A 25,195-nucleotide genomic window follows, 5' to 3' on the forward strand; every position below is an offset into this window, starting at 1 on the left:
GCGTTTTCTAGCTTCCCAGAAATCACCATCCATTCCTACGGGAGGGTGAAGTAGTTGAACTTTAAGTATTTGGGTGCCTAATTGATAGATTAATTTGATTTTACTGGGGTGTCTGAGACTTCCCTAATGTTCAGTGAGAAGATCTGGACATAGGGGAAGTTTTCCGCAAAGGCTGATTGACAATTCTGGAAACAGTGAGTACAATGGCTGTCGTACCCATGTTTGTGAAACGAGAATTAAGTGTCAAGGAGACCTGCCGAATCTTCCCGATGTCATAAAGGATGAAGAGAAAAGGTGGAAAGCCTAAGCAATTATTCCTGACCAATTGCTCCATAAGTCACTGTCTCACGATTAGGGGAGTGGCGAAGCCTTGGCATTTTGGTTTTTCGAGAATGTTGGACAGGTCTATTATGGGAAGGACTTCTGGATGACTTGTGGTAGGATTTCCCATTCAAGTACATATTGATGCGTCTTGATGAGCAGGTCCGCAAAGTCCACTCCTGGGTGAGTGCCCTGCCAAGAGGTGAATGTTATGGCGGACTGACCAATGCCTAATCTGCTGTTAGCTGGGAAATGGGGGAGGTGCGGGTGATCTAGTGGACCCTCCCCATGCTTTTGGATGTAAAGCATGGTAGTCATGTTGTTTTCCTTTAGGAGTTGTTTACCCCTGGAGAAGTAGGAGGAATGCATGGAGGTTTAGTCTGAAAGCTAGCACTTCCAAATAGTAGCTATTGTGACCCCTGTTGCTGTAGAGGTCAAGTGCCCCGGGATAGCATATGGTGAAGGTGGACACCTAACCCCATGAGAAAGGCACCTGTTGTGATGGTCACCTACAAAAGGTGGACTAGAAAGGGCATCCCAATCAACAAATTGTTGCGGTCTCACTAGCAGAGAGAATCCTGGATTCTTGTCATTACCAAAACCAGATCCTCCCATTGATCTTCCAACTTGTTCCTATTACTGTGACAGACGCTCTTGTAATAGTCGCATGTGCAACCTGACATGTAAACAGTAGCTTTGAAGGAAGCCATCATGCCCGATAGTTTCATCACAGTGTGGAGATTGATGGGACAGTGTGCCTGAAAGAGAGGTAGCAGCTATTATAATGCCACCACGCTCTACTGTCTTTGGTATGCCTTGGCTGTCTCTGCACTGACAACTGATCCTAGGAAAGGATGAATCTGCTGGGGTTAGAGATGCAATTTTGTTTGCATTGATTGTGAATCCCAGGTTGTGCAGAAGAGGCACTACTTAAGTGTGTGCTAGACATTGGTCTTCACTGCGGCATTTTATCAGCCAATCACCCAGGTATGGAAACTCGTGAATAGCATGTCAGGGCAAATGTGTTCCCACGGGTGTTAGACACTTTGTAAATACCCCTGGGGAGAACCTTGACTTGGTAGAGTTTTGAATTTATGGTGAAGCAAAGGTACAGAAGGTGCACTACATGTACAGGGATGTGAAAAAACTCCTCTTTCAGACCTAACGCTGACATGAAGGCCCCTTGTTCTTGCAAAGGGGTGATTACTTGCAATGTGAGTATGTGAAAGAGTTAGGAGGAGATAAACCTATTCCATGGTCAGAGTCGAGGACCTGCCGAAACATGCAGTATTTTTTTTAGAATTAGTCCATGATGATGTGAGAAGAGCCACCCTCTTCCTTTTCCGTTCTCTGTGAATATGTTCAACTCCGAAGATATCAAGCGTATCAGAGAGCCCTTTATGCTGCATGTGGTAGTCTCTCCCTCCTACGTCTGAAGGTTTTCTTACAATGGAAAGGGAGGCTCGATCTCAGTCAGACTCTTTCTGGAAGAGGCAGAGATTACAGTTGTTGTGGTCATCAGACCAGACGTACATGAAACTGCACTTTGACCAAAACTGGGAAGGAGTTCGCTCCTAAGCAGAGGTCTCGCGAGTAACCTTGGGAGGCATCAATGGAGAAATGCAAAGTCGATATTTGGATGTTGCAGGATGCCTTAGGGGATTCTATTAAAAAAAAAGGAAAGAATCCAAGGTCTTCGATGCAAGATAACTTTGTGTCCGAGACGAAAAAAAGGCAGCTGCAGAACCAGAAGTTAACCAAGATATCCCAATGCTATTTAATACTTCGAATTCAGAGCACTGTCCCGAACATCGGAACCCAATGGTGGAAGAAAACAATCTGAGGTGGAGCCGTTGTACAGATGCATTCCGGAAGAAGGGAGGAGTCACAACAGGTCTTGTGACTCAAACTCCTTTGAAGAAAAATAAGCTGCAACTGTTCTGCAATTGGTATAAAAACCCATAAATCTGGAAAAGATTTCGCAGCTGCCTGTGAAATATGTATTTCATCATATACTATCAACACACTTGGGATCAGATGGGATATGTCAGAGCCAGGAAGTACTAATCCCTTCAAGAATTATAATTCCCAATAGAGTACGACTGGCTAAGACTTTGTGAAAGGGGAAAATGTATGCTACTTACCAGTATGCATCTGTTCTTGGCATGTAGGGCTGCTGACATTCATATCTGTAGCATAGATCGCCGCCTAGTGTTGGGTCCGGATGATTGCACATTGTTGTCATGAAAGAGTCTTTGAAGTATCACGAGATAGGTGGCTCCTCCCCTGGACTACAGTGCGCATGGGCATCGACTCCATCCCCAGATTGTTTTTAGCCATTGTGGCAAAGATGGAGTGTAATAGTGTAAGCGATGGCCATGCTAAGAGTAAGTGTTAAAAAGTCTGCAGCCGCTACAGGCGCAGGGGAGGAGGGCGGGCGATATGAATGTCAGCAGCCCTACATGCCAAGAACAGATGCATACTGGTAAGTAGCATATACAGTTCGAGGCATGTGGGCTGCTGAATTCATATCTATAGCATAGAATACATAGCAGTCCCTCTATTAACGGCGGCCGCCTGTGCCAGCTGCAGAAGTTTGAAAAAGCGTTTTAAGAACAGCCTGCCCTACAGCTGCTTGGAGTGCACATCTACACAGTAGTGTTTAGTAAATGTGTGTGGTGTAGACCATGTGGCTGCTCTACAAATATCTTCCAAAGGGATATTACCAAGGAAAGCCATAGAGGCCCCCAACTTTCGGGTGGAGTGGGCTCTTGGAGGGACCGTTAAAGTGCGCTTAGCCTTGTGATAGCACATCTGAATGCACTTAACGATCCACCTGGCTATACCTGTCTTGGAAATGGGGTTGCCTTTGTGCTGGGCTGAGAAGGCAACAAAGAGTTGTTGTGTTTTCCTAAAGTCTTTGGTCCTATCGATGTAGTACATCAAGGCTCGTTTGACATCAAGCGTGTGGAGCATTCGTTCGGCAACTGTTTCTGGGTTTTGAAAGAATGCGGGCAGTTCAATGGTCTGATTGACATGGAACTGCGAAACCACTTTAGGAAGAAATTTAGGGTTAGTGCGCAGCACCACCCTGTTGGAGTGAATTTGAATGAATGGCTCCTGTACACTGAGCGCCTGTAGCTCACTAACACGTTGCAGAGACGTAATGGCAATGAGAAAAGCCACTTTCCATGTCAAGAACTGAATCTCACAGGAATGTAGAGGCTCAAAGGGTGGGCCCATCAACCTGGTGAGGACCACATTGAGGTTCCATACAGGAGCTGGCGGGGTCCTGGGAGGGATGACCTGCTTCAGGCCTTCTAGGAAGGCTTTAATGGCAGGCACTCTGAAGACGGAGAGATGCTGCCTGTTCTGGAGATAAGCCGCTATGGCAGATAAGTGTATCCTGATGGAAGCGTATGCTAGATTGCATTTGTAAAGATGTAACAAATAGCAGATGATGTTGGGAGTGGATGCGTCTAGCGGGTTGATGTTGTGTGTTGCACAGTAAATGACAAACCGCTTCCATTTTGCTGCATAGCAGGCTCTGGTGGTGGGCTTTCTCGCCTCCTGTATGATATCCATGCATTCAGGAGGCAAGTCAAGGTAGCCAAACTCTAAGACTTCAGGAGCCAGATCGCCAGGATGAGCTGTTGCGGATCTGGATGCTGAATGTCGCCATGGCTCTGCGTCAAAAGCTTGGGCGTGAGGTGTAGCCTTTGATGCGGTACCACGGAGAGTTCCAGAAACGTGCTGTACCATGGCTGGCGTGCCCACATTGGAGCAACCAGGATGAGAGTCATCGAGTGTTGCTTTAGCTTTCTTGCCACCAGCGGTATGAGAGGTGCCGGGGGAAAAGCGTACGCAAATCTGCCTGACCAGTTCATCCATATCGCATTGCCTTGCGACTGTGGGTGAGGGAACCTGGCGGCAAGGCTTTGGCATTTTGCGTTTTCTCTTGTGGCGAACAGGTCTATCTGTGGATGACCCCACTTCTGGAAGTACGGGCGGAGTACTGATGGATGTATCTCCCACTCGTGCATCTGGTGGCTGTACCTGCTGAGCAGGTCCGCCATCTGATTGTCCGTGCCTGGGAGGTGTTCCGCCATGAGGAAGATGTTCCTTTGAATGGCCCACTTCCACATGCTCTGAGCCAGATGAGACAACTGTGGAGAGTGCTTCTGGATGTAGTACATGGCTGTCATGTTGTCCGTTCGGATCAACACGACCTTGTTGCACAGATGTACTTTGAATGATTTTAGTGCCATGAAGATTGCCATCAGTTCTAGGTAGTTGATGTGCATCTTCTTTTGTTGTATTGTCCATAGTCCCTGCACTGTGTAGTGGAGTACATGAGCTCTCCATCCCTGGAGAGACGCGTCCGCCGTCAGGATGATCTGTGGGACAGGCTCTTGGAACGGTCGGCCCTTGCAAAGGTTGCGTGGATTCCACCAATGCAGAGAGTTGTATGCCCGACCGGTGACCAACACTAGGTCTTTCAACTGTCCCTGAGCCTGATTCCACTGATGCGCTAAGCATTCCTGGAGCGGACCCATATGTAAACTCGCGTGCGGGACTATGAAAATGCAGGAGGACATCATGCCTATTAACTGCATGAACACTCTGGCAGGAAGCGAGTGTTGCGGTTGGAACTGTTGGATTAGCGACTGGATGTTGTTGATCCGTGCTGAAGTTGGCTGAGCCGTGGCTGCCAGAGTATTGATCGTTGCACCTAGATATTGCCGCACATGGGCTGGCTGAAGGTGCGACTTTGGATAGTTCAGGGAGAACCCCACACTGTGAAGAAGGTGAATGGTGTGGGACATGTCGGCGGCGCACTGCTAGGCCGACTTTGCCTGAACCAGCCAGTCGTCCAGATAAGGGTAGACATGGATGTGTTGTCTCCTGAGGTGCGCCGCCACTGTCGCTAGACATTTGGTGAACACTCTGGGGGCCGTGGTCACTCCGAAAGGAAGGACCTTGAATTGATAATGCCGATTTTGAATGGTGAATCTGAGGTATTTCTTGTGTGATGGATGGAGTGGAATGTGGAAGTAAGCATCCTTGAGGTCCAAGGTTGCGAGGAAGTCTCCCTGATTGAGGAGCGGAAGAACCTGTTGCAGCGTCAGCATGTGGAAGTGTTCTGAGAGAATGTACTGGTTTAGGGGCCTGAGGTCTAGAATAGGCCTGAGGGACCCGTCCTCCTTTGGGATTAAGAAGTACAGGGAGTACACCCCTGTGCCTTCCTCCTCCACTGGCACGAGCTCTATAGCGCCCTTTTGCAGCATGACGAGAACCTCCTGCTGCAATAAGTGCAAATGCTCTGTGGACATAGGACGGTGTTTTGGTGGTATGTTGGGTGGAGTGGATGTGAGCTCCAAACAATAGCCGTACTGGATAAGTTTCCTGACCCACCTGTCTGTGGTGATGTTTTTCCAGACTGGCAGGAACCGCTGGAGTCTCCCCCCGACAGGTGTGGAATGGTCGGGGGGCAGTGACAGGGCGTCACTGCTTGTTCGAGGTGGAGGAACGGGAGTTGTTGTTGCCCTTGCCTCTGCCCTTGGCATTGTTGCCCCGATAACCTCCTCTATTTTGTTTGGGGTAAGAGGATTGCGCCCCACCTTTATTGAATTGTGATTGCTGGGACATCTGGCCTCTGGAAACACCCCTATTGCCTGAGCGACGAAAAGTGCTCCCCCGAAACTGTTGGGATTGGAGAGCTCCCATGGACTTGGCAGTCTCGGTATCCTTTTTTATTTTTTCCAAGGTGGTATCCACCTCAGGACCAAATAATCTGTCAGGGTTAACTGGCTGGTTGAGGATGGTAGTTTGGATCTCAGGCTTAAATCCAGAGATTCTGAGCCATGCCTGTCGTCTTAACATCACACTGGTGTTAATTGCCCTGGCTGCAGTATCGGCAACGTCCAGTGCACACTTTATTGAAGCGTTGGAGATGAGCTTCCCTTCCTGCATAAGCATCTCCGCAGCCTCCTTATATTGGTCTGGGAGATGTTGCAACAGGGTCTCTAGTGTGTCGTAGTGTGCCCTGTCGTAGCGTGCCAAGAGCGCCTGCGTGTTAGAGATACGCCATATATTGGCCGCCTGAGCTGCTACTCTTTTTCCCGATGCTTCTAGCACTTTGGACTCTTTGTCCAGGGAGGAGCTTCACCAGTGGTTTGCGAATTCGCCCTCTTGCGGGCATTAGAAACGACCAGAGAGTCCAATGGCAACTGGCCCTTGATGTAAGTGGGATCGCCAGGTGCCGGTCGGTATTTCTTTTCAATTCTAGGGTTGACCACCCTTGCCCGTGTGGGCTCTTTGAAAATGTCCGCAGCATGTTTGAGGACCCCTTTCAGGATTGGGAGGGTTTTCACAGTCTTTTCAGCTGCTGAAAAAGTGTCAAAGAGGAAGTCCACCTCCACAGGGTCAGCATGGAGTTCAACGTCGTGGTTCTTAGCCGCCCTTTCAATCAAGGCATTGAATGCCGCAGAATCCTCAGTGGGAGACGTTTTGATATTGTATATGTGAGGGTCGAGGGTGGGTTGCTGATCCCCCTGGTCACCTGTGTCCACCCAGGCGTCCTGTTGTGCATCAGGATCAGTGTGGGCCGGGAAGCTGTATTCCTCATCTTGATCCCCAGCATCCTCGGCATCGGAATAAGTTGGCGAGGGCGTGGCAACTCTTTGAGTCCGAGGAGTCAATGGTTCGACCAAGACCGGTGTATAAGAAGCAGGCCTTTTGCGCTTCAAAGGAATGGTATACGACTCCAAAGGCGTCGTTGCCGTAATTTTTCGCTTGTAAAGCGTAAGCTTCCCAGTGTCGGCATCGATGAAACGTTCCGACTGTTCCTCTAGTAATGGTGGTCGATGCGGCAAGCCCCCAGCCGGGAGAGTAGGCGTCGACCCCACAGCACTGTGCGTTTTCGCTTCGGGCGCCGCCCGTGGTGCGAAGGCCTTCGGTGCCACCTTCGGCGGCAACGTGAAGAGGAGTGGCGTCGATGACTTGGAGGTGGGGACCGACTGCTTCGGTGCGGAAGGCGTTTTGGTGTCGTCCGCCGAGGCCTTGTCCCTGATACGCTTGTGGGAGTCCGAGACCTGCTTCGTGAATGAAGCGGACGGTTTCGCCGATACGACCGACGACCTCGGTCCAGCAACGTGGGAAGACTCGATGGTCGACGACTTTGGCTGGTCGGTTCCAGGCTTGCCCGTGTTGGTGTCCTGGGCAACCGCTTTAGGGGCACCAACCTTTGGCTCGATGCCCTTGCCGGTCTTCGGCTCGACGCCCTTTGCGGCCTTTGGTGCCGCGCCCTTGCTCGGCTCCGGCTCGACGCCCAATCCGGACTTCGGCTCGACACCCTTGCTTGACGGGGTCTGGACGGCCTTTTTGGGCTTCAGCTCGACGCCTTTAGTCTGCTTCGGCTGGACGGATTTCACCGACTTTGCCGGGTCGACAGGCTTCTTTGGCTTGGGCTGTCCGACACCTCGGAGGACGAGGGTGTCGACGGTGGATCAGAAGGTTTCGATTGTGCCTGAACCACTTAAGGTTGTGCGGACACCGAAGGTTTCACTTTCGGTTTCGATTTCGATTTCTTCAATGGCGGCTCCGTCAAAGTGTCCGTAGCCGGGCCGGGAGGCGGGGCCGTGGATTTTGGTAGAAGGTCTTGGGTAAGGCCGATAGGCAATCCCTCGACCTGAGCCTTTGTAAGTGTTCGAACGGGGCATAGCTCGTCCTCTGAGCTATCTTCCATGGCCCCATAGGCCTCATCGTCGTCTCCTACCTAGTCGACGACTTATTCTACGGGTAGGCCTTCGACATCCACTTGATAGTCGTAGTCGACTTCTTCCGCTGGAGGTGAAATCTGCAGCTGAACGTCGTGTTCGTCTGCTTCCTCGCTATCGAAGATGTCCACTGGTGCTGGGGCCGACTGCCGGGCCTCCATGCGCGCCACGCGCCGAAGCCGAATCGTTTTCTTCGAACGAAACCTGGAACAAGCCATACAGTTGCCTTCATCGTGGTCCGGCGACAGGCACTTGTTGCACACCGGGTGGACGTCGATGTGTGGGTACTTCGATCCGCACACGGGTCACTTCTTGAACGGGCTCCGTTCCATGTCGCGTCGTCGAGGGTCTTGCTGCGTTGACCGGGCCTCGAGCTCCAAAGAGTTACGCGACTCGCTGGATGTTGAACTCGGAAGGCGAGTCCGAACAGAACCGGGCACCGAACGCAAACAATACCGACGATAAAGAGAGAAAAGGGCCTTTTGGCCTCAAGAATTATGTTGATTCCGAACTGAGAGAACGAAAGTACATCCGAACCCAATGGCGGAAAAAAACAATCTGGGGATGGAGTCGATGCCCATGCGCACTGTAGTCCAGGGGAGGAGCCACCTATCTCGTGATACTTCGAAGACTCTTCCAGGACAACAATGTGCAATCATCCAGACCCAACACTAGGCGGCGATCTATGCTATAGATATGAATTCAGCAGCCCACATGCCTCGAACATGGAAATATACTGAATGGTGAGTGTTCTGTGGAGACCTATAGGGGGAGATATCCCTCAGGATAAGAACCCTCACTCACCAAGAGGTGACATGCTTCATCATATGGGTTCCCTCCTCACACTGAGGTGCGGGCTAGGACTCCTCTAGGGGAGGAGTTGAGGTGACTCATGACGGCCAGGAGCCGTCCTGAGCATGGAAGGTGTTAACTGACATTAATGTAACTTGCACGATGTGGGGATACACTGCATATAACATCACTAATGATATACGAGCTCTATGGCGGGACAAGTTATAGCTATTATCTATTACATTTCAGTGTTTTTTTGGGTACTGTTTAAGTCTTGCTGAAAAATAAATCCCAAAAAGGATGACATGACCACACCCACAAGCCAGTAGAGGGACTCGCAATCGTTACATGGAATGCATCAGGTGCTCAACATCCACAGAGAAGGTCACCACATTCATGGACCATCTGCACATCAAGCTGCAAATCTCTGGAAACTTCACAATGAACAAATCTCTTGCCTGCTGACCGTGAGCCATCTTCACCAGTCTCAACACTGACCATCGACACCAGAGACTACATACTCCTCGACCTCAACTTCCACCTGGAAGACAGAACTGCCCCCTGCTCCACAGCACTCTTCGAAAGCCTGGGCAACATGGGACTCACCCAGCTTGTCACAGGATTAACACACCGCAAGACACAAACTGGACACCATATTCACCACCAGCAACCTCATCAAATACAACTCCACCTTGCTGCTCACATGTACCAACCTCTCCATCACCCACTTCCAAATCAACACGCTGCCAACCATCTCACCCACCAATATCAGCCTACAAAGCAAAGGTGGAGGCAAAATTTCAGAAGCGCTCATACGACAGGACCTCCATAATGTGAAAGCCAGGATTTCCGAGGCAGAGTTCGACTTTTCACCATCGAGGACGAAATGGTGACAGTGAAGACTCCTGTATTGCGACTATTGTCCCACACGGCTGTGCTCCACAGAAGAGTGGAAAATGCTGAGAATTGTTCTAGTAGGAACAATCTTCGTTGTGTGGGCATCCTGGAAAGTATGTAACCTGTCTAGGCTGCCCCATTCATAGAGAACTGGAATAAGACGGATGCCCCAGAGCGACTCTCCGCATGGTTCGTGGTGGAATGAGTCCACCCTGCCCTGGCGCCCAAACCGCCAACTTGGGCCCCACACAGAGCGATCATGGCACGGGTCCTCAATTTCAAGGAGATGCCATTTTCCAAGAGGTGTGCTCTCACCCCCACCTCTCCTGCAAAGGGAACAGAGTGAAGATCTTCCCAAACTATACGAAAGAAGTGCAGACATAGAGGTGATCTTTTACTGCGGTCAAACAAAAAATAAGGGCTCTTAACCTATCCTACCAACTCCTGTTCCCTGCCCGCCTCAAGGTAATCCTCAACAATAAATCACTTTTTTGACAACCCGAAGTGGCCTTGACCTGGGCCACTGAAGAACGACCCAGGATTACAGAGCATGACCGCCATGTCACCGACAAGAGGTAACACAGAGAACAAGTGGAGTAAAATACTGAAGTCGCAGAGGCGCACTCGGTCTCAGAGGGGTCGTAACACTTGACGAAAGCCATCAGTATCACCGGGACTGACAGGGAACATAAGCATCCTCTGCTAAAAGAAGACAGCACGGACTGTTGCAGGAACTCGAGACCGGCAGAGAGAAGTCTTGGAGGGGGTCCCCGATCCCACCACTAAATGAATCCGGAGACACAGACCTCTCCGGCAGTCCAGCGATATAGGGCAGGACTCTCAGACATATTCAATGCCCTATGACAGCCTTAAGGAACATTATTATTCTAAACTCCTAAGACTCCTTAAATCCTACAACATGGATTGGTCCACCATCTCATCCTCCAACCATAATGGGTGCACCTGTTCGATCTGTTATTAGGGCGACAGATGCTTCAGGGGAAGAAGTTTGGGGAGCGGAGATGATCGGGGGATTGTTCAGAAAACCTTTGTCATGTTTCTAAATACTGTTCAGTTCGTTACTACACTAGACACACATGGCCCATATTCCTTATTTGTTGACCGAACAACAGCGAAGAGTCCATGCTCTCCACTTACAGTTCTATGCAAACAGACCCACGAGCACCATGACCCAGCAGTCACGGTCCTCATAGCAGCACCACCAATGACACCATCATACACTGACCTGGAGTCTTTGCGCGTCCTCTCCTGAAACGTCAGTGGATAGGGTGAAATGCTCCGCGGTCCTGACGTTTGTGGAACGCTCAGCCCCCAAGGATCCTCATGCTGCAAGAAACCCACCTGCTAGGCAATCACTTATCATTCCTAGCCCGGCAGGGATATGATGGGGTTTACCATGCGGGGTTCACCCGATGATCCAGGGGAGTAGCTATTCTCCTTTGCCGCTCTCTTCCTTTCACAGTTACCTGGGACATTCTAGATCCCCAAGGACGCTTCTTAGCCCTCATAGGGAAGATGGGTGGACACACCCTAAATCGGATTAGGTCTATATGCCCCCAGCACTCCTAGAGACATCCTTCCGGGACCTCACAACCTTGCTGACATCTGTTCCCCAGGGACTGACAGTGATCAGGAGAGACATCAATGCAGTCATGGACCCTACCAAAGATCCCTTCCCATGGTAGGCGCTCAGGGGCCTGGCGTCTCTCGGACTGGGCCTCCCAGCTTGAGCCCTGATGTCTGGAGAATATAGAATCCCCAGCTCCACCAATACACTCACACATCTGCAGTCCACCACACCCCTCCTGCATTGATATGGTGTTTATGCCCGCCCCGATTGCCGCCTGGTGACAAACGTCCAAACACTCGTCGGGGGGGGGGGGCTAATGGGGGGGAATCTCCAACCACTTGCCTCTACTCCTCAGCATGGGTGGACCCACTGACACACTCCGTCCTATCAGGCAGATTAACGCCTGGTTCCTCCAACACAAAGATCGCATACAGCCCTGACAGAAGAACTTAGACAATACTTCCAACGTAACGAGGGCACAGTGGAATCACCCGGTACATTAAGGGTGGCTGGTAAAGCCACTATCAGAGGCTTTGCCAAGGGATACGTCAAAGCGAGGCACTGACCCCAAGAGGAACAACACACACCTAGAAACCAGCACGCTCCGCCTACAGCACGCCTTGGGTGTAACAAATGGAGACATCGAGTCTCGCCAACTGGAGCTCATATGCAAGGAAATTCGCCATGTCTACCTAGAATCGACCAAGCAGATGTGGAGATTTCCCATGGCTCGGGTGTACGGATGGAGGATAAAAAGTGTAAGCTCTTATATTGGCTGGCATTCCACCCCATAGCTAATCGGAAAATTACTGAGAATGTGGACGCTAACGGGTGTACCCAGCAGAAATCAGAGGCAACAGCCCAGACATTTGGGATGTACTACAAACGCCTCTACTGCAACACCCCGCCCCAGACGCAGGAGGCGTCTCTGCCTTCTTGCGAAGCGCCCAGCTCCTGCGGCTGTTGGAGATCGACACCCAGATAATGGGTCAACCCATCACTCGAGAGGAAATAGATCAAGCTATATCTGCAACAGCTCATGGTAAAACCCCGGGACCTGGCGGTTATCTGGCAGAGTTCTCAGCATTTAGTGAGATCCTGACACCACACCTATAGACCTTTTATAGGGAAGCAATAGAACAAGGAGGTTTCTCACGAGACATCAATATGGCCACGATCATGGTCACACCCAAAGCGAGTTCACTCTCCAGTTCCTGTTCGGACTACCAACCGATCTCCCTTATTAACGCAGAAGTTAAAATCTATGCCACGATCCTCGACATCCACCTCAACATGTACTCAATGCCTTAATACATCCCGATCAATGTGGATTCATACCCTGGCGCGCAGTACGAGGCACTACCAAAGGCGCCTACATGTGGCATTGGCACAACAACACCTCCTGCCACCGTTTCGAGACCTCCTCTTGATATACTTTGAGAACGTTTTTGATACGGTGGATTGGCGGTACTTGGGGGAGGGGAGGGGTGTGCTGGTTCAGGCAGGCATAGACCCATACTTCAGGGGGCTGGTACGAGTACTATACTCTAATACATCAGCCCGGGTATTAATCAATGGGCTCCTCTCGCAGGACTGTCTGATTTGGTGGGGGACGAGGCAGGGTTGCCCCCTGAACCTCCCCTCCACTCTTCGCCAGGGCTGGCGTTGGAACACCTCTAACAAGAGCATACCGTCCTATAGGCTGACAATGTCCTCTTGTTTATAACGGATCCGGCCCGTACTGGGCCCCAATGTCTTAGGCTCATAGAATTTTTTGGGGAGGAGTCGGGTCTGAGGCTTAACCTGGCCAAATCGGTCACCTTCACAACTCAAGGGAATGTATTGACTGGCAATCAAACATTCCTATTAGATGCTCCGGTTTCCGATACCTAGAGATCTGGGTAGCGATCCATCCGGAATTGACCTGGTCCCTTAACACTTCCACTACATGCTGCAGAACCTCCCAATTCACCTCCTGCACCAGTGGTTTCGCTCCTTAGACAAACTAATGACATATTTCCTCTGAGGAAGCTCTAGACCAAGGGTGGTGCTGACCCACTGTCAGAAGACTCCGTATGACGGCGGAATGGGACGACAAACCTCTTCCTGTACTATGTCACGATGCAACACCTGGTAATCAACGACTGGTTCTCTGGGGATGGACGGACCCGGCCTACCAACTAGAGCTAGAGGACCTGGGTTCTCACCGATTCAAGCAATGCTCGACGGGTCACCAATCCCTCATACTATTCCGTCTGTAATTAGAACTGTCCTCCTAGCTTGGCGGTCAGCATTGCAGTACACTCAATGGGACACCAAACTGAACTCTCCAGACAACATTGTGCTGGGTACATGGATAGAAGACGTGGGGGCCCTTGAAGGGTTCCAAAAGTGGCACCTTATTGGCATTTTCCAGATCGGGGATGTAGCCTTAGCTTTCAAAATCTACAGGGTCTATAGTCCTTCAATGCCACTCAATTTTATATTTATACAGGTCTGACACACCATTACACCGCTCATCCCCAAGGGTATCACACACCCAGAATTCAGCCCCTTAGAAGCCATGCTCCTCATGGGAACTCTGGGGAGAGAGGGTGCTTCTCAGATTTACCGGTCACTGGTTAATAACTCACCCAATACATTAGACCAGTTATGGTCCAGGTAGGAAGGGATGGTAGGGTCCCCTGGAGGATGAGGATTGGCAGGACGCCCTTATGGCCCATGAGTGATCACTATCTCAGCAAGATTGAGGTTGATCCAGTTCTACTACCTTCACTGTGCATATCTCACTCTTGCTAGGCTTCACCCGGCAGGATACCTACAGAGCCCCAGCTGCCCACAATACACAGGCACAACCGCAGACGTACCTCATGACATGGTCATAGCGAAATACTGGACACAGGTGGTCGAAGAGTTGACCAGGGTTCTGGGCTGGGAGGTCCACCTTGCGCCCAAAACCTTGCTCCTGGGAGTGATGGAGGACATGGGAGGAACGAGAGCAGACAAGCCCTTCTTGGGCACGGCCATCATGGTTGGCCAAAAGAGACATTGTGGTCAGGGGGAAACCCCTGACCCGCCCATGATTTGCCAGCGGCGCAAGGGACTGGAAGGGGGTGCCAGAAAAGAAAACCGGTATACGAGATCCAGGGATGCCCAACTAAGCATAGGAGAGAATGGGTCAAATGGCTGGGCTTGTTGGGCTAATACACAAAAGAAATGTGCACTGGTCTGAGGTATGGGATATTTACACTGTAAATGCTAACATGTATAGAAATGAAGTCATGATCCATTGTGTCTGATGGTTTTTCACCTTGTTAAAACCCAATAATGTTAAGTATCAACAAAGGAAAATGCATAATTGTAGAAGTGCTGCCGTTAGCTTAAATGAATGTCCTTATTTCCAATGTACCAAGTGGCAATCCTGTTGTATGAATAGCGGATGTCATCTTGTGCCAACTAAACTACATTTATTTCTATCACCTTCCTTTTTAGTACAGAACTGGGACCCGAGCCTGAATGACTGGCCCAAGGCTGGCCAGCGTTGCAACGGGGATGTGTGAGGCAGAAACACTGATGCTCCGAGTCTCGTTCCCAAGCCCTCGGGTATAGATAGCACCGTGCACCTGCCGACTATGGGGACGGGGGAAAGGGCAAGAGGAGCACGGGGGTGGACGCAGTACAGGTTTTAGCTAGACGTCTGTCTGACATCCCGTTTTCTAAAGCTTTCAATCACTGGCAGTTGAGATAACGGAGGCAATAGTGTCAGGCGATTTTCCACAAGATCACACAATTTCGCTCGAACAGAAATGTTGGATTAGGACAAGGGTCTCTTGGAGCCCAAACTGGTAAAGTAGGCTTAAACCAAATCTGCGGCTCAAGAGCTAACGCTTAGCAAGATAGAAATAAAAGCAATCGTAAAAAACAAATACGACGCCAACGCCAAAATATGCATTAAAGAAGCAGATCGAAATGGAAGGGGGTTTCATACTATGCGTCAAAGTTCCTTGGCACACACTAAGCCGATATTCATATGTTGATGTCCCCAACACTGTGGGGCAAGTAGAAGTGAAGCACAAAGCTCCAGAGCTCTCGAATTTCCAGGTTTTAGGCACGAGGAGCTCATACAGTCTATGGTTATCTATGTATTCTAGAATATGTATTTTTAGATCGTAGTCCATGTGCGGTCCAATACCGCCCTCTGGTGGTTTCAGTATTCAAAAACCAATAAATGGCTTTATGGATTACAAAAAAATAAGGAAGAATTGGAAACTGATGTTTTCCTGAAAACGCAGTACCTTTTATGTGTTATTTTTATTGTTTTTGGAGTGATCTGCTGTCTGTGGATAAAAATAAGTGCGAGACAGGGGGACTAAATTTAGTAAAAACTAAGAAACCGGGACTCGCAGAAAGCGAGCCGGCGCAGATCGCTGAATATTCGCTGCTTCACGAAAAATCGGGCGCATAATCCCATTCATTAACCTTCGAAAGAAGAGCACAACTTCGAGCTGGTTCACCAAACTTCACATAGAAGTGCTCAGTCAACAGGGTCACACATCTTCACCTGTTGAAATTACGCATTCTGAAATACAGCTACGTAATAAAGACTAGAAAAACTGGATGCCATGTGCATTTCGCTGAAGCACAAATGAAGCACGGTAAAGAATGCCACTGCCCAAAAGCCCAAGATTCGGGTGTCAACCTGCAAGTCGGAGTGGTCACGCCATGCATAAGCGATCCCCTCGCTGTACAAGTAGCTTCTTGAGGCAGGACACAGAGAGAACATAGTGTTCCAGGGTACAGGTGGGTTGCCACAGAGGCAGGGCGCTCTATTGCTGCCCGCACCATCTTCTAAATCAGCTGCATCCATTACAAAGCCACCATAAGACTGCAAGACCAAGAAGTGCAAAAAAACACAAAAAAAGAAGCAGTAGGCTTTTGTCATCTATGCACCCACGATCAAGAACATCATCCTGGTGCCCATCATGACCTCCCTAACACTGCTCATACCTCAGCCCAACGCTGTTCAACATCTACATGGCACCACTCGCCCACGTCGCCCGACTGCACAACCTCAACGTCATCTTCTATGCCGATGACACCCAGCTGATCCTCTCCCTCTCCAAAGAACCCCACACTGCCAAAACCAAACTCCACGAAGGAATGAAGGTAGTCACCGCATGTATGAGGAACAGCCGACTGAAGCTGAACTCAGACAAGACTGAGGTCCTCATCCTCGGATCCACCCCCTCGGCCTGGGACGACTCCTGGTGGCCGACTGCACTGGGAGCAGCCCCAACACCCACCGACCACGCAAGCAACCTAGTGGTCATCCTCAACTCCACCCTCTCCATGACTAAGCAGGTCAACGCAGTCTCTTCCTCCTGCTGAGGCACCCTCAGCATGCTCCACAGGATCTACAAGTGGATCACCACCGAAACGAGAAGAACGGTCACCCAGGCCCTCGTCAGCAGCAGATTGGACAACGGAAACACCCTAAACGCAGGAGCCTCGGCCAAACTACCGAAACGGCTGCAACACATCCAGAACGCCTCTGCACGCCTGATTCTCGACATCCCCCGCAGCAGCCACATCACACCCCACCTGAGAGACCTGCACTGGCTCCCAGTCAACAAGAGGATAACCTTCAAGCTCCTCACCCACAAGGCACTCCACAACATCGGACCAGCGTACCTTAACAGACTCAGCTAACACACCCCCACCCGCCAGCTCCGCTCCGCCAACCTCACCACAGTCCCCCGCATCCAAAGAGTGACCTCCAGCAGCAGATCGTTCTCTTACTCACCGCCAAGACCTCGAACAGCCTCCCCATCCACCTATGGCAGACTCAAGATCTGCTGACCTTCAGAAGACTCAAGGCCTGACTTTGAGCAGTAGCAGCATTCCCAACCCCCAGCGCCTTGACACCCTCACTGGTAAGTGGTGTGCTTTACAAATGGACTGATTGATTGATTTCTCTAATTTAGGAAGGGGTTGAAGGCACACTTCTTTAAAGGAAATCATATCACAATGCATTAACAGTTCACAAACCACCTACGTCTCATAACACTTGTTGACATTAAGCTGTTTTTTAAAACCGTACAGTGCTCTGCAGCCTTTTGGCTAGGTCCTCGCAACTGAAATACCACACACATACACGCCAATTAGGCCTCCTCCTCACACAGCTACTCAGTTGAAGGTGAAGCCTGGGCCAACTGCGTACAGAAAGACATGCCAACCACATTCCCATGTTCTGTCAGTAAAATAGTGTAAGTGCCTAGCTGCTCCATCACTCATGCAGTAGTGATATAAATATAAAATACTTGATATGCCCTTAATGTACTGACAATTTGTGGGCAGCAACAAGAACACCTTCAGCATTGTTCCAAAATCTAGAAATCAGATTGTTCTGTGGGCTCTGATGTACTGCGTCAGTGGGCCTACATCACAGACTATTCATTTTCAGAAATGTGGGCATATTTACTTTCACTGCAGCTGCTCAGACATGCATAGTAGGCAATTAAATATATGGATTTCGCTACCAGCATCATAGTGTATCCCAACGGGATCGTAAAATGGTTAATAGATCTCACCTCCTCGATCATGGTGTCCACCGCCTCCGAGAGTTCAGCCTTAGTCGAGTCACTGCAAATCATGTTTCTCAGTCGTAAACAGTACTCTCTCATCTTGCAAAAAAAAAAAATGACAAAAACAATAGATAAAGACATGTTATCCTAAACGTTTACATTGCTATGCGATAAAAGGTTCACAATTTAAAACATAACCCAGATCACATGATAAAACGAATTAAAGCATTTCAAATACTAAAGAAAAAAGTTAAGATTACTCATCGTAGTAACTTGCGCACTTCAGTCCCAAACATGAAATGTGCAAGACATAGCAATGTTCTGGAGCATTTGAGATAAAAAATATGCTTCCTGGTAACTCGAGAAGGTCTGAAAACACAGTTATATTACGTGCTATCTTATGTATATTTGCAGAGCGCACATATCACCCAGGTGCACATCCTGGTGCTTTTGAGAAGGGGAGGAGCCCAGGCTGAGGCCTTTTGAAAGAGCCATGCTTTCAGTTTCTACTAGAATTTTAGGACTGCGCTGTCTACTCTAATGTGAAAAGGGGAGTTAGTGCCAGGCTTAGGAGCGAGCAATGAGAAGGTACAGCCACCAGCTGTGGCTCTTCGGATAAGTGACATGGAGGAGAGAAGAAGGTTGGTGGAGTGAAATCTCAGTTACGATGCGCACCAAGTCGAGGAACAGTGTGTGTGTCTCTTCAGAAGAGCACCACTGCTGTCTTATCCGAGCAGAGCTTCATGCAGTGTGACATTATTCAGCAAGCGACTTCATACATAGTGTTGTTTAACTTTGCTTGGGAACAGCAAGTTCCCTAGGCGAGGGAGAGGATGAGCTGTGTGTAGTAGGTATCAGAGAGCATGTTGAGAAGATGTGTTTGGAAGTCGTTGGCAAGCGGTGTCATGTAGATGTTAAAGAGCACTGGGCTGACAGAAGGTCGCGGGGGATGGTGCCGATCAGAGTGGAGGGTTTGGATGTGTAAAGGGGGTAGGCTGGCCTCTTGGGAGAGGCCTGAGAGGAAAGAGATGAGCCACTAAAGAGCTGCTCTGAGAATTCCTGACTTGTGGCTATGTTGGATGAGGATCAGGTGCAAGACTATTGAATGCTACGGAGAGGCTGTGAAGGATGAGGAATGCAGTACAACCTGGGTCCTTGAAAAGGTGGGAATCCTGAGGGCACCCTCAGTGCTTTAGTTAGGTCTGAATCCTAGCTGGAATGGGACCAGGAGGAGGTTGTTATTTTTGAGGTGTTATTGACTCACGCCCTCAGCACCTCACCGCCAAAGGACACCAACAACTTGGACCACGCAGTACAGAACTTCAACAACTGGATCACCAGTGCCACAGACAAAGTCACCCCCCACCAAACCAGCCAAAACACACAAACCATCCAATCAAGCCAGCTGGTACACCCCGGAACTCAGCATGTCAAAATGCAGGTGCAAACAACTTGAAAGAAGATAGCGCACCAGCAGGAACCAAACCAACTGAGCCACCTTCAAAGTAGCCCTCAACGACTACCATTGACAGATCAAAGCGGCAAAGAGGGAGGCCCTGACCCACTGGATGAACACCAGTGCCAACCAAACCACAGAACTTGAAAACAGAGAAAGATGAAAGGCAAAATCAGCATGCACAATGTTCTAATTTATACAGGTTGATAAACAAAAAGTCGTTGATTGTAGTCTTTGTTTCTTTATTTCAAATGTACTCAACTAGCATCAGTATACACAGCCAATGCGTTTCGCCCAAACATGGGCTTCTTCAGGGCAATGAAAAGCACTGTGTACGCCATGCAAAGGTAAAAGCAACGGTGTTGTGTCCAGTATAGGGCGAATAGTAGTGAATAGGCCTACTATGGCTCAAGTGACCGACTGTATGTCTTAGGTTAGAAGATCCCAGGCTGTAGCATGTAGAAACACGGCCAGAGTGTTTTCAATTCAAGACGATAAATTGTGTATTAGCGCAGTGTGGCGTGGGAATCCAATTTCGCTCATTGGCCACTGATGTGGACATTCTACCAACAAGACCAAAACAAACAACACGGACAAGAACCACATAACAGAGTGTTAAACAACAAGTTGTTTGGAGGCAAAGGAAGGTTTTGGCAGCTAAACCACAGTAAGGTATGCATGCCCTTCTGTTTCCACTTACAAGCCAAAAGAAGGACACAACAGGGAACGTTCTCAGAGATTTTATTCTACCCCACTTCAGGCAGGGGGTGGGGAACATGGGATAATATACTGATGACCAGCACGAGGGGGCTCCTAACTGACAGGCAAAATTCATCAACTTATCAAAAGAGGCCGGCCCAAAGTGGGGTTTGGAGAGCCCAAGCAGGTGAATGTACCAGAATATACCATCCTGGAAAACCCAGGAATTGTGCCTCAGCGGATAGCTTCTGCCAGGAAATGCAAATAGTGATGCAAAATATTGGTGGGGCAGCCTGAGAGTTTTATAGCAATAGGTTTAGAGTCACCATCAGTCACTGCTGCGTTACAACTATAAATTAGAGCTTTCAAACCCCAGAAATGACAATGATGCTGGAACTTAAGAAGACATGAGCCTTTACTTGTGCCAACAAGGGAACAACTGAGCTGAGGAAATCCTGTTTCCACTTGTTTCTCCAGCCATTGAAACAATTCTCATGGTCTGGGAAATGACCTGCTGTTAAGCCACTTGAAGAAAAGGTGTTAATGAATTGATGCAGAAGCCACTGCTGAACCCGAACTTTCTCCAGATTCGAGAAGAAAGAAGAGGACTTATTGAGCAGGGCCTCAGGCAAAACCCAGACAGGCTAAGTGGGAACTGAACATTTTGTTACGGTCTTACACAGTAATTGAGAAACCTGCTTCTCACTGGAATCTGTGGCTGGAAAGCCAAAAAGATTTCCACAAAATTAAAATAGATTAATCCAGTTATGTGGTTTATTTTTGGTATTGATGGTTCTTATACATTTTAACACCTTTGTGGAACTAGATCAAAGTTCCACGATAACTTGAAAAAGTGCAACCTCTTTGGCCACGTTTTTGCAGGTCTTTTTTGTTTCCAATGTTTGAGCACGAAGCTTAAGGCTACAGTGTGACCTTAAGGAACCTATTCTATTGCAGCAACCAACTTCGGCCCAGCTGAAAGATTCTGAGCTTGGATAAGGTCCAAAAGGTAAAACAGTTGAGCAGAACAAACTGCTAGAATTGATCAGACTCCCTGCACTATCAACTCTGCACCATAGGATAACACACTGACTTTCAGGTTTCTCATAATTTATTATGGCCATTTCTAACATTTTCTTTAAAACTTCATAACTCCTTTCCCCTTAAAGGAGTTTTGTCATTGTGGAATAATACTCAGCATGACAATGTGGATTTTAAAGGGCTTTAGACTAAAACAGTTTGGTAATCATATTTGCTTTATTTCTTGACTTTAATGCTCCTATATCCTGCACTCACATTCTTTGAGAGAAGCAGGTCACCTAAATGGGAATGCAATATGTTCCAATAGGTCAAATCACAACTTGTACATTCGGAGAGTGTCAAAAAATAGCCCAACCTATTCAGTATTAATTAGGAATATTATGACCCAGTAACTGGCTGTGAATTCAGGGACAGTGCTTTACAAGCGACCAGACCTCCATCATTTCATCTGCAGTACAAAAGCAGTCTATGTGCATTAAAAGAACAGGTGCAGTGACTTTTTTCCAGAAAAAAGCATTCCTCTGTGTGAACGCATTGGGCCAGCAGCAGGCACAATACAGCTTGCTATCCCTTCCTCACCCAACCCACAAGACTACCAACAAGGCTTCCACAGGGATATCTGCTTAATAGGGACAACTTCCCTATTACGAACAAGTTACCAATTCAACTAAGGGGGCAGTAACTGGTCAAGGTTTGCAAGGGCTTTCACAAACCATTAATCCATTCTATTGCAAGTTTCAAATTGCACAGGGATTCCTCTATTACGCCTGCTCCCATTTGCAATTTGTACGGTACTTCAAAAGCACTTCTGCAACCCGAAAATACTTTTACTACTCGCAAAAGGGCTTTTATACATTTAAAAAAAGGTGCTTCACTGGCGCAAACCCTGTGTATTTGCAAATCACATGCTTTGTGACCACAATACACCCTTGTACGCAGGGAACTCAGTCCTCTGTTGTTCCTAACAGGGGATCAGTGGTACAATATGGACTGTTACTTTGGGTGGAATAACTTGCCCATAAAAGAGTGAATTTTTGTATATAAATACTGCATTAGAACGTGAATGTTTTAGTCACACCAGACAGTGTCAGTTAGATTTGCAAACACACCAGACCTAAATAAGTCAGAATATTTAAATAATCATTACAGAGTAATAATACATTGATTTAATCAGTACTGAATTCTTCTGCACCATTTATTTTCTTTAGATCTGACTTAGAGATATTTTGGTCTTTATCACACTTTGCTAAAATAATATTTAGGCACGCTTATGAGGAAATATTTACACAACAGTAAAGACAATACGTTCCAACATTATGTGTTCCTTCACTTAAGTACACTAATTTTATACATCTTTGAGATATAATGAGCAGAGTCTGTGTTACCCCGAGATGTAACTAAAGACTGTTTAGTTCAGGACCAACAGGTGTGCATTTCCTGAAAAGTTAAAATACTATAGAATTAAGGTACTTTGAATGGCCCACGATGTCATTTTCCAAAATAGTTTAATTATCCATATCTGTGAACAAACCGAGACACAGTGTAAGCTAACTTTCTCAATGGTGAGACAGAAGTTCAATCAGGGACTGATTTATGCTGAAGACTCAGGATTCTTTTAGACAAAAAAGTAGCATATTTTAGCCACCTCCATCTAACTCCCTCCAATTACTGTACTAGGGTTACCATTTTCGTGCCATTTTGTTTTTACATTTCCATCTGTATTTATCCATGTTTGTTGTTTGGCCATTTAATTGGTATTTGTCCATATTTAATTTGTGTTTTGAACATGAATGAAGTCGTAAACTATTTTATTTCCACTCTTATTTAACTGATTGACATGCACATATACTTTTATGCCGCCATGTAGTGGCAAATTAAACAGCAAAATATAATAAAACATAACAACCACTGGTAAATATGGGCATACACTACAAATACAAGTTGGCATATGCCTGCATATAAGGAAATCTCATCCTGTTCTGTAACTCCCCGTTCTTTCTTTCTGCTCAGCTGCTGACCTGAAATTCATGAAAGACAGCATGGAGAGTTGTCGCAAGAAGCCTAATATTGTGTATTTCCCCACTTTTAAAAATAAATTCAGATAGGAAACATTGGTTTTGGTCTGTATTTATTTATAAATATCAGGAAAAAGTGAGATCTGGGAGCCTTAATTATAACCCACAAACAACCATTTGTATAAACCGCCTCAACGTATCTCGCATTTCCATAAAACATGGCACAAGACAGGGATGTCCCTCTACCACCATATCTCTGCACTATATACAGAGAGCCACTCCTTAGCAAACTGTTTAATCAAACTCTACCACTGATTTCCTGGTACAGCATGCGTTTCAGCCCACGCGGATGACATGGATATATAGATATAGAGATATATATATATATATCAGAACGTGTCTGATCTATTGTAATGTTATTTCTCTTGTCTTGTTTCTTCATTTACTGTCTTAGTGCGCTTTTGGTTGCTGCTTTGTAAGCCGAAAATAAAATCTCCCACCACTTCATTTGCTATTAAGAGAGAAAATAATATTTGTTGGTCACTGAACTTCTACCTGGGTCGCTCTCAAATGTAAGCATGTATGACTAATCGGTGCGCCCGATATGTATACTCTCAATAATTTGTTCATTCATCATACTGAGACCCAGGACCACTATGAGGTGCTGTGCCTTTTTAATTTATAAAATAACGTGTTCAGAAAAAACGACATCTTTGCACCTGCCACAGCATTTAAAACAAGCATTTACTATGCAATGGTCTCGCCTTTGCAAAAGTTAGAGCTATTGGCATTGTAAATGACAACATTTTTATTTATGTGTTGGTTTTGAAAACAGATAAATAAATGGCATTGTCATTTACAATGGCAATAGCTTAATCTCGTAATAGGTCGCGTATTTACACGAGTTTGAGCCATTGACATTGTAAATAACGCGTTTTATTTATGTTTTCAAAAAACAAAACCTAAATAAAATGTCTCTCACACTGCTGTCTCTCTCACACTGCTGTCTCTCCGTAAAAGACAGATATGCTGTCTCACACACTGCTGTCTCTCTCACACACACTGCTGTATTTCTTACACACAATGCTGTCTCACACACTGCTGTCTCACACACTGCTGTCTCTCTCACACTGTTGTCTCTCTCACACACTGCTGTTTCTCACACACTGCTGTATTTCTTACACACAATGCTGTCTCTCTCACACTGCTGTCTCTCTCACACTGCTGTCTCTCTCACACACTGCTGTATTTCTTACACACAATGCGGTCTCTCACACACTGCTGTCTCTCTCACACTGCTGTCTCTCTCTCACACACTGCTGTCTCTCTCACACTGCTGTCTCTCTCACACACACTGCTGTATTTCTTACACACAATGCTGTCTCTCACACACTGCTGTCTCTCACACTGCTGTCTCTCACACACACTGCTGTCTCACACACTGCTGTCTCTCACACACACAATGCTGTCTCACACACAATGCTGTCTCACACACAATGCTGTCTCACACACACAATGCTGTCTCTCACACACACAATGCTGTCTCTCAAAGTGCAGGTGTGGGTTGGCAGCTCATATCTGGAGGGTGGGAGATGCCGCGTTTCATTTATTTTTTTTTTCATACTCACAAGGGCATTAGTGGTAGCTTCAGAAGCTTTTGTTTTGTGGGGGGAGGGAGGGATGTTGGGGGTCAGATCTCAGCCCAAAGCCCCGACCCCTCTTCATGACCTTGTGCCCTCATGCCTCGTAAACGCAATTGGCTTATGATTTTGTCCCCTGCACAGTATACTATATACCAAAACATTTCATAACATATAGATTAACATAGCAAATCATGGCATAGACTATACCAGATGACAGCATGATAAACACCATAACATACAGCGTAGCGCAGAACAACATAACACAGGGCAGCGGAGCATAGCACACACTAATATATAACAAACATATGATTGCATATAGCATCCAATAGCAAAGCAAAACATAGAACATGCCAGAGCACAGCATGATGTGCACCATGG

The 25,195-nt window shown here is 47.7% G+C and overlaps 1 protein-coding gene across 1 annotated transcript in view; it reads right to left on the minus strand.

Annotated features, from left to right (window-relative positions):
* BLMH (bleomycin hydrolase) overlaps positions 1-25,195 on the minus strand; it is a 672,774-nt gene that overhangs the window by 415,465 nt on the left and 232,114 nt on the right. The window contains exon 6 of the mRNA XM_078680032.1: positions 17,970-18,062. Coding sequence (XP_078536158.1) covers positions 17,970-18,062 — 93 coding nt within the window. The remainder of the gene's footprint in view (positions 1-17,969; positions 18,063-25,195) is intronic.

The sequence above is a fragment of the Lissotriton helveticus genome, chromosome 3_1 (genome assembly GCF_964261635.1).
Source record: "Lissotriton helveticus chromosome 3_1, aLisHel1.1, whole genome shotgun sequence".
Classification (NCBI taxonomy): domain Eukaryota; kingdom Metazoa; phylum Chordata; class Amphibia; order Caudata; family Salamandridae; genus Lissotriton; species Lissotriton helveticus.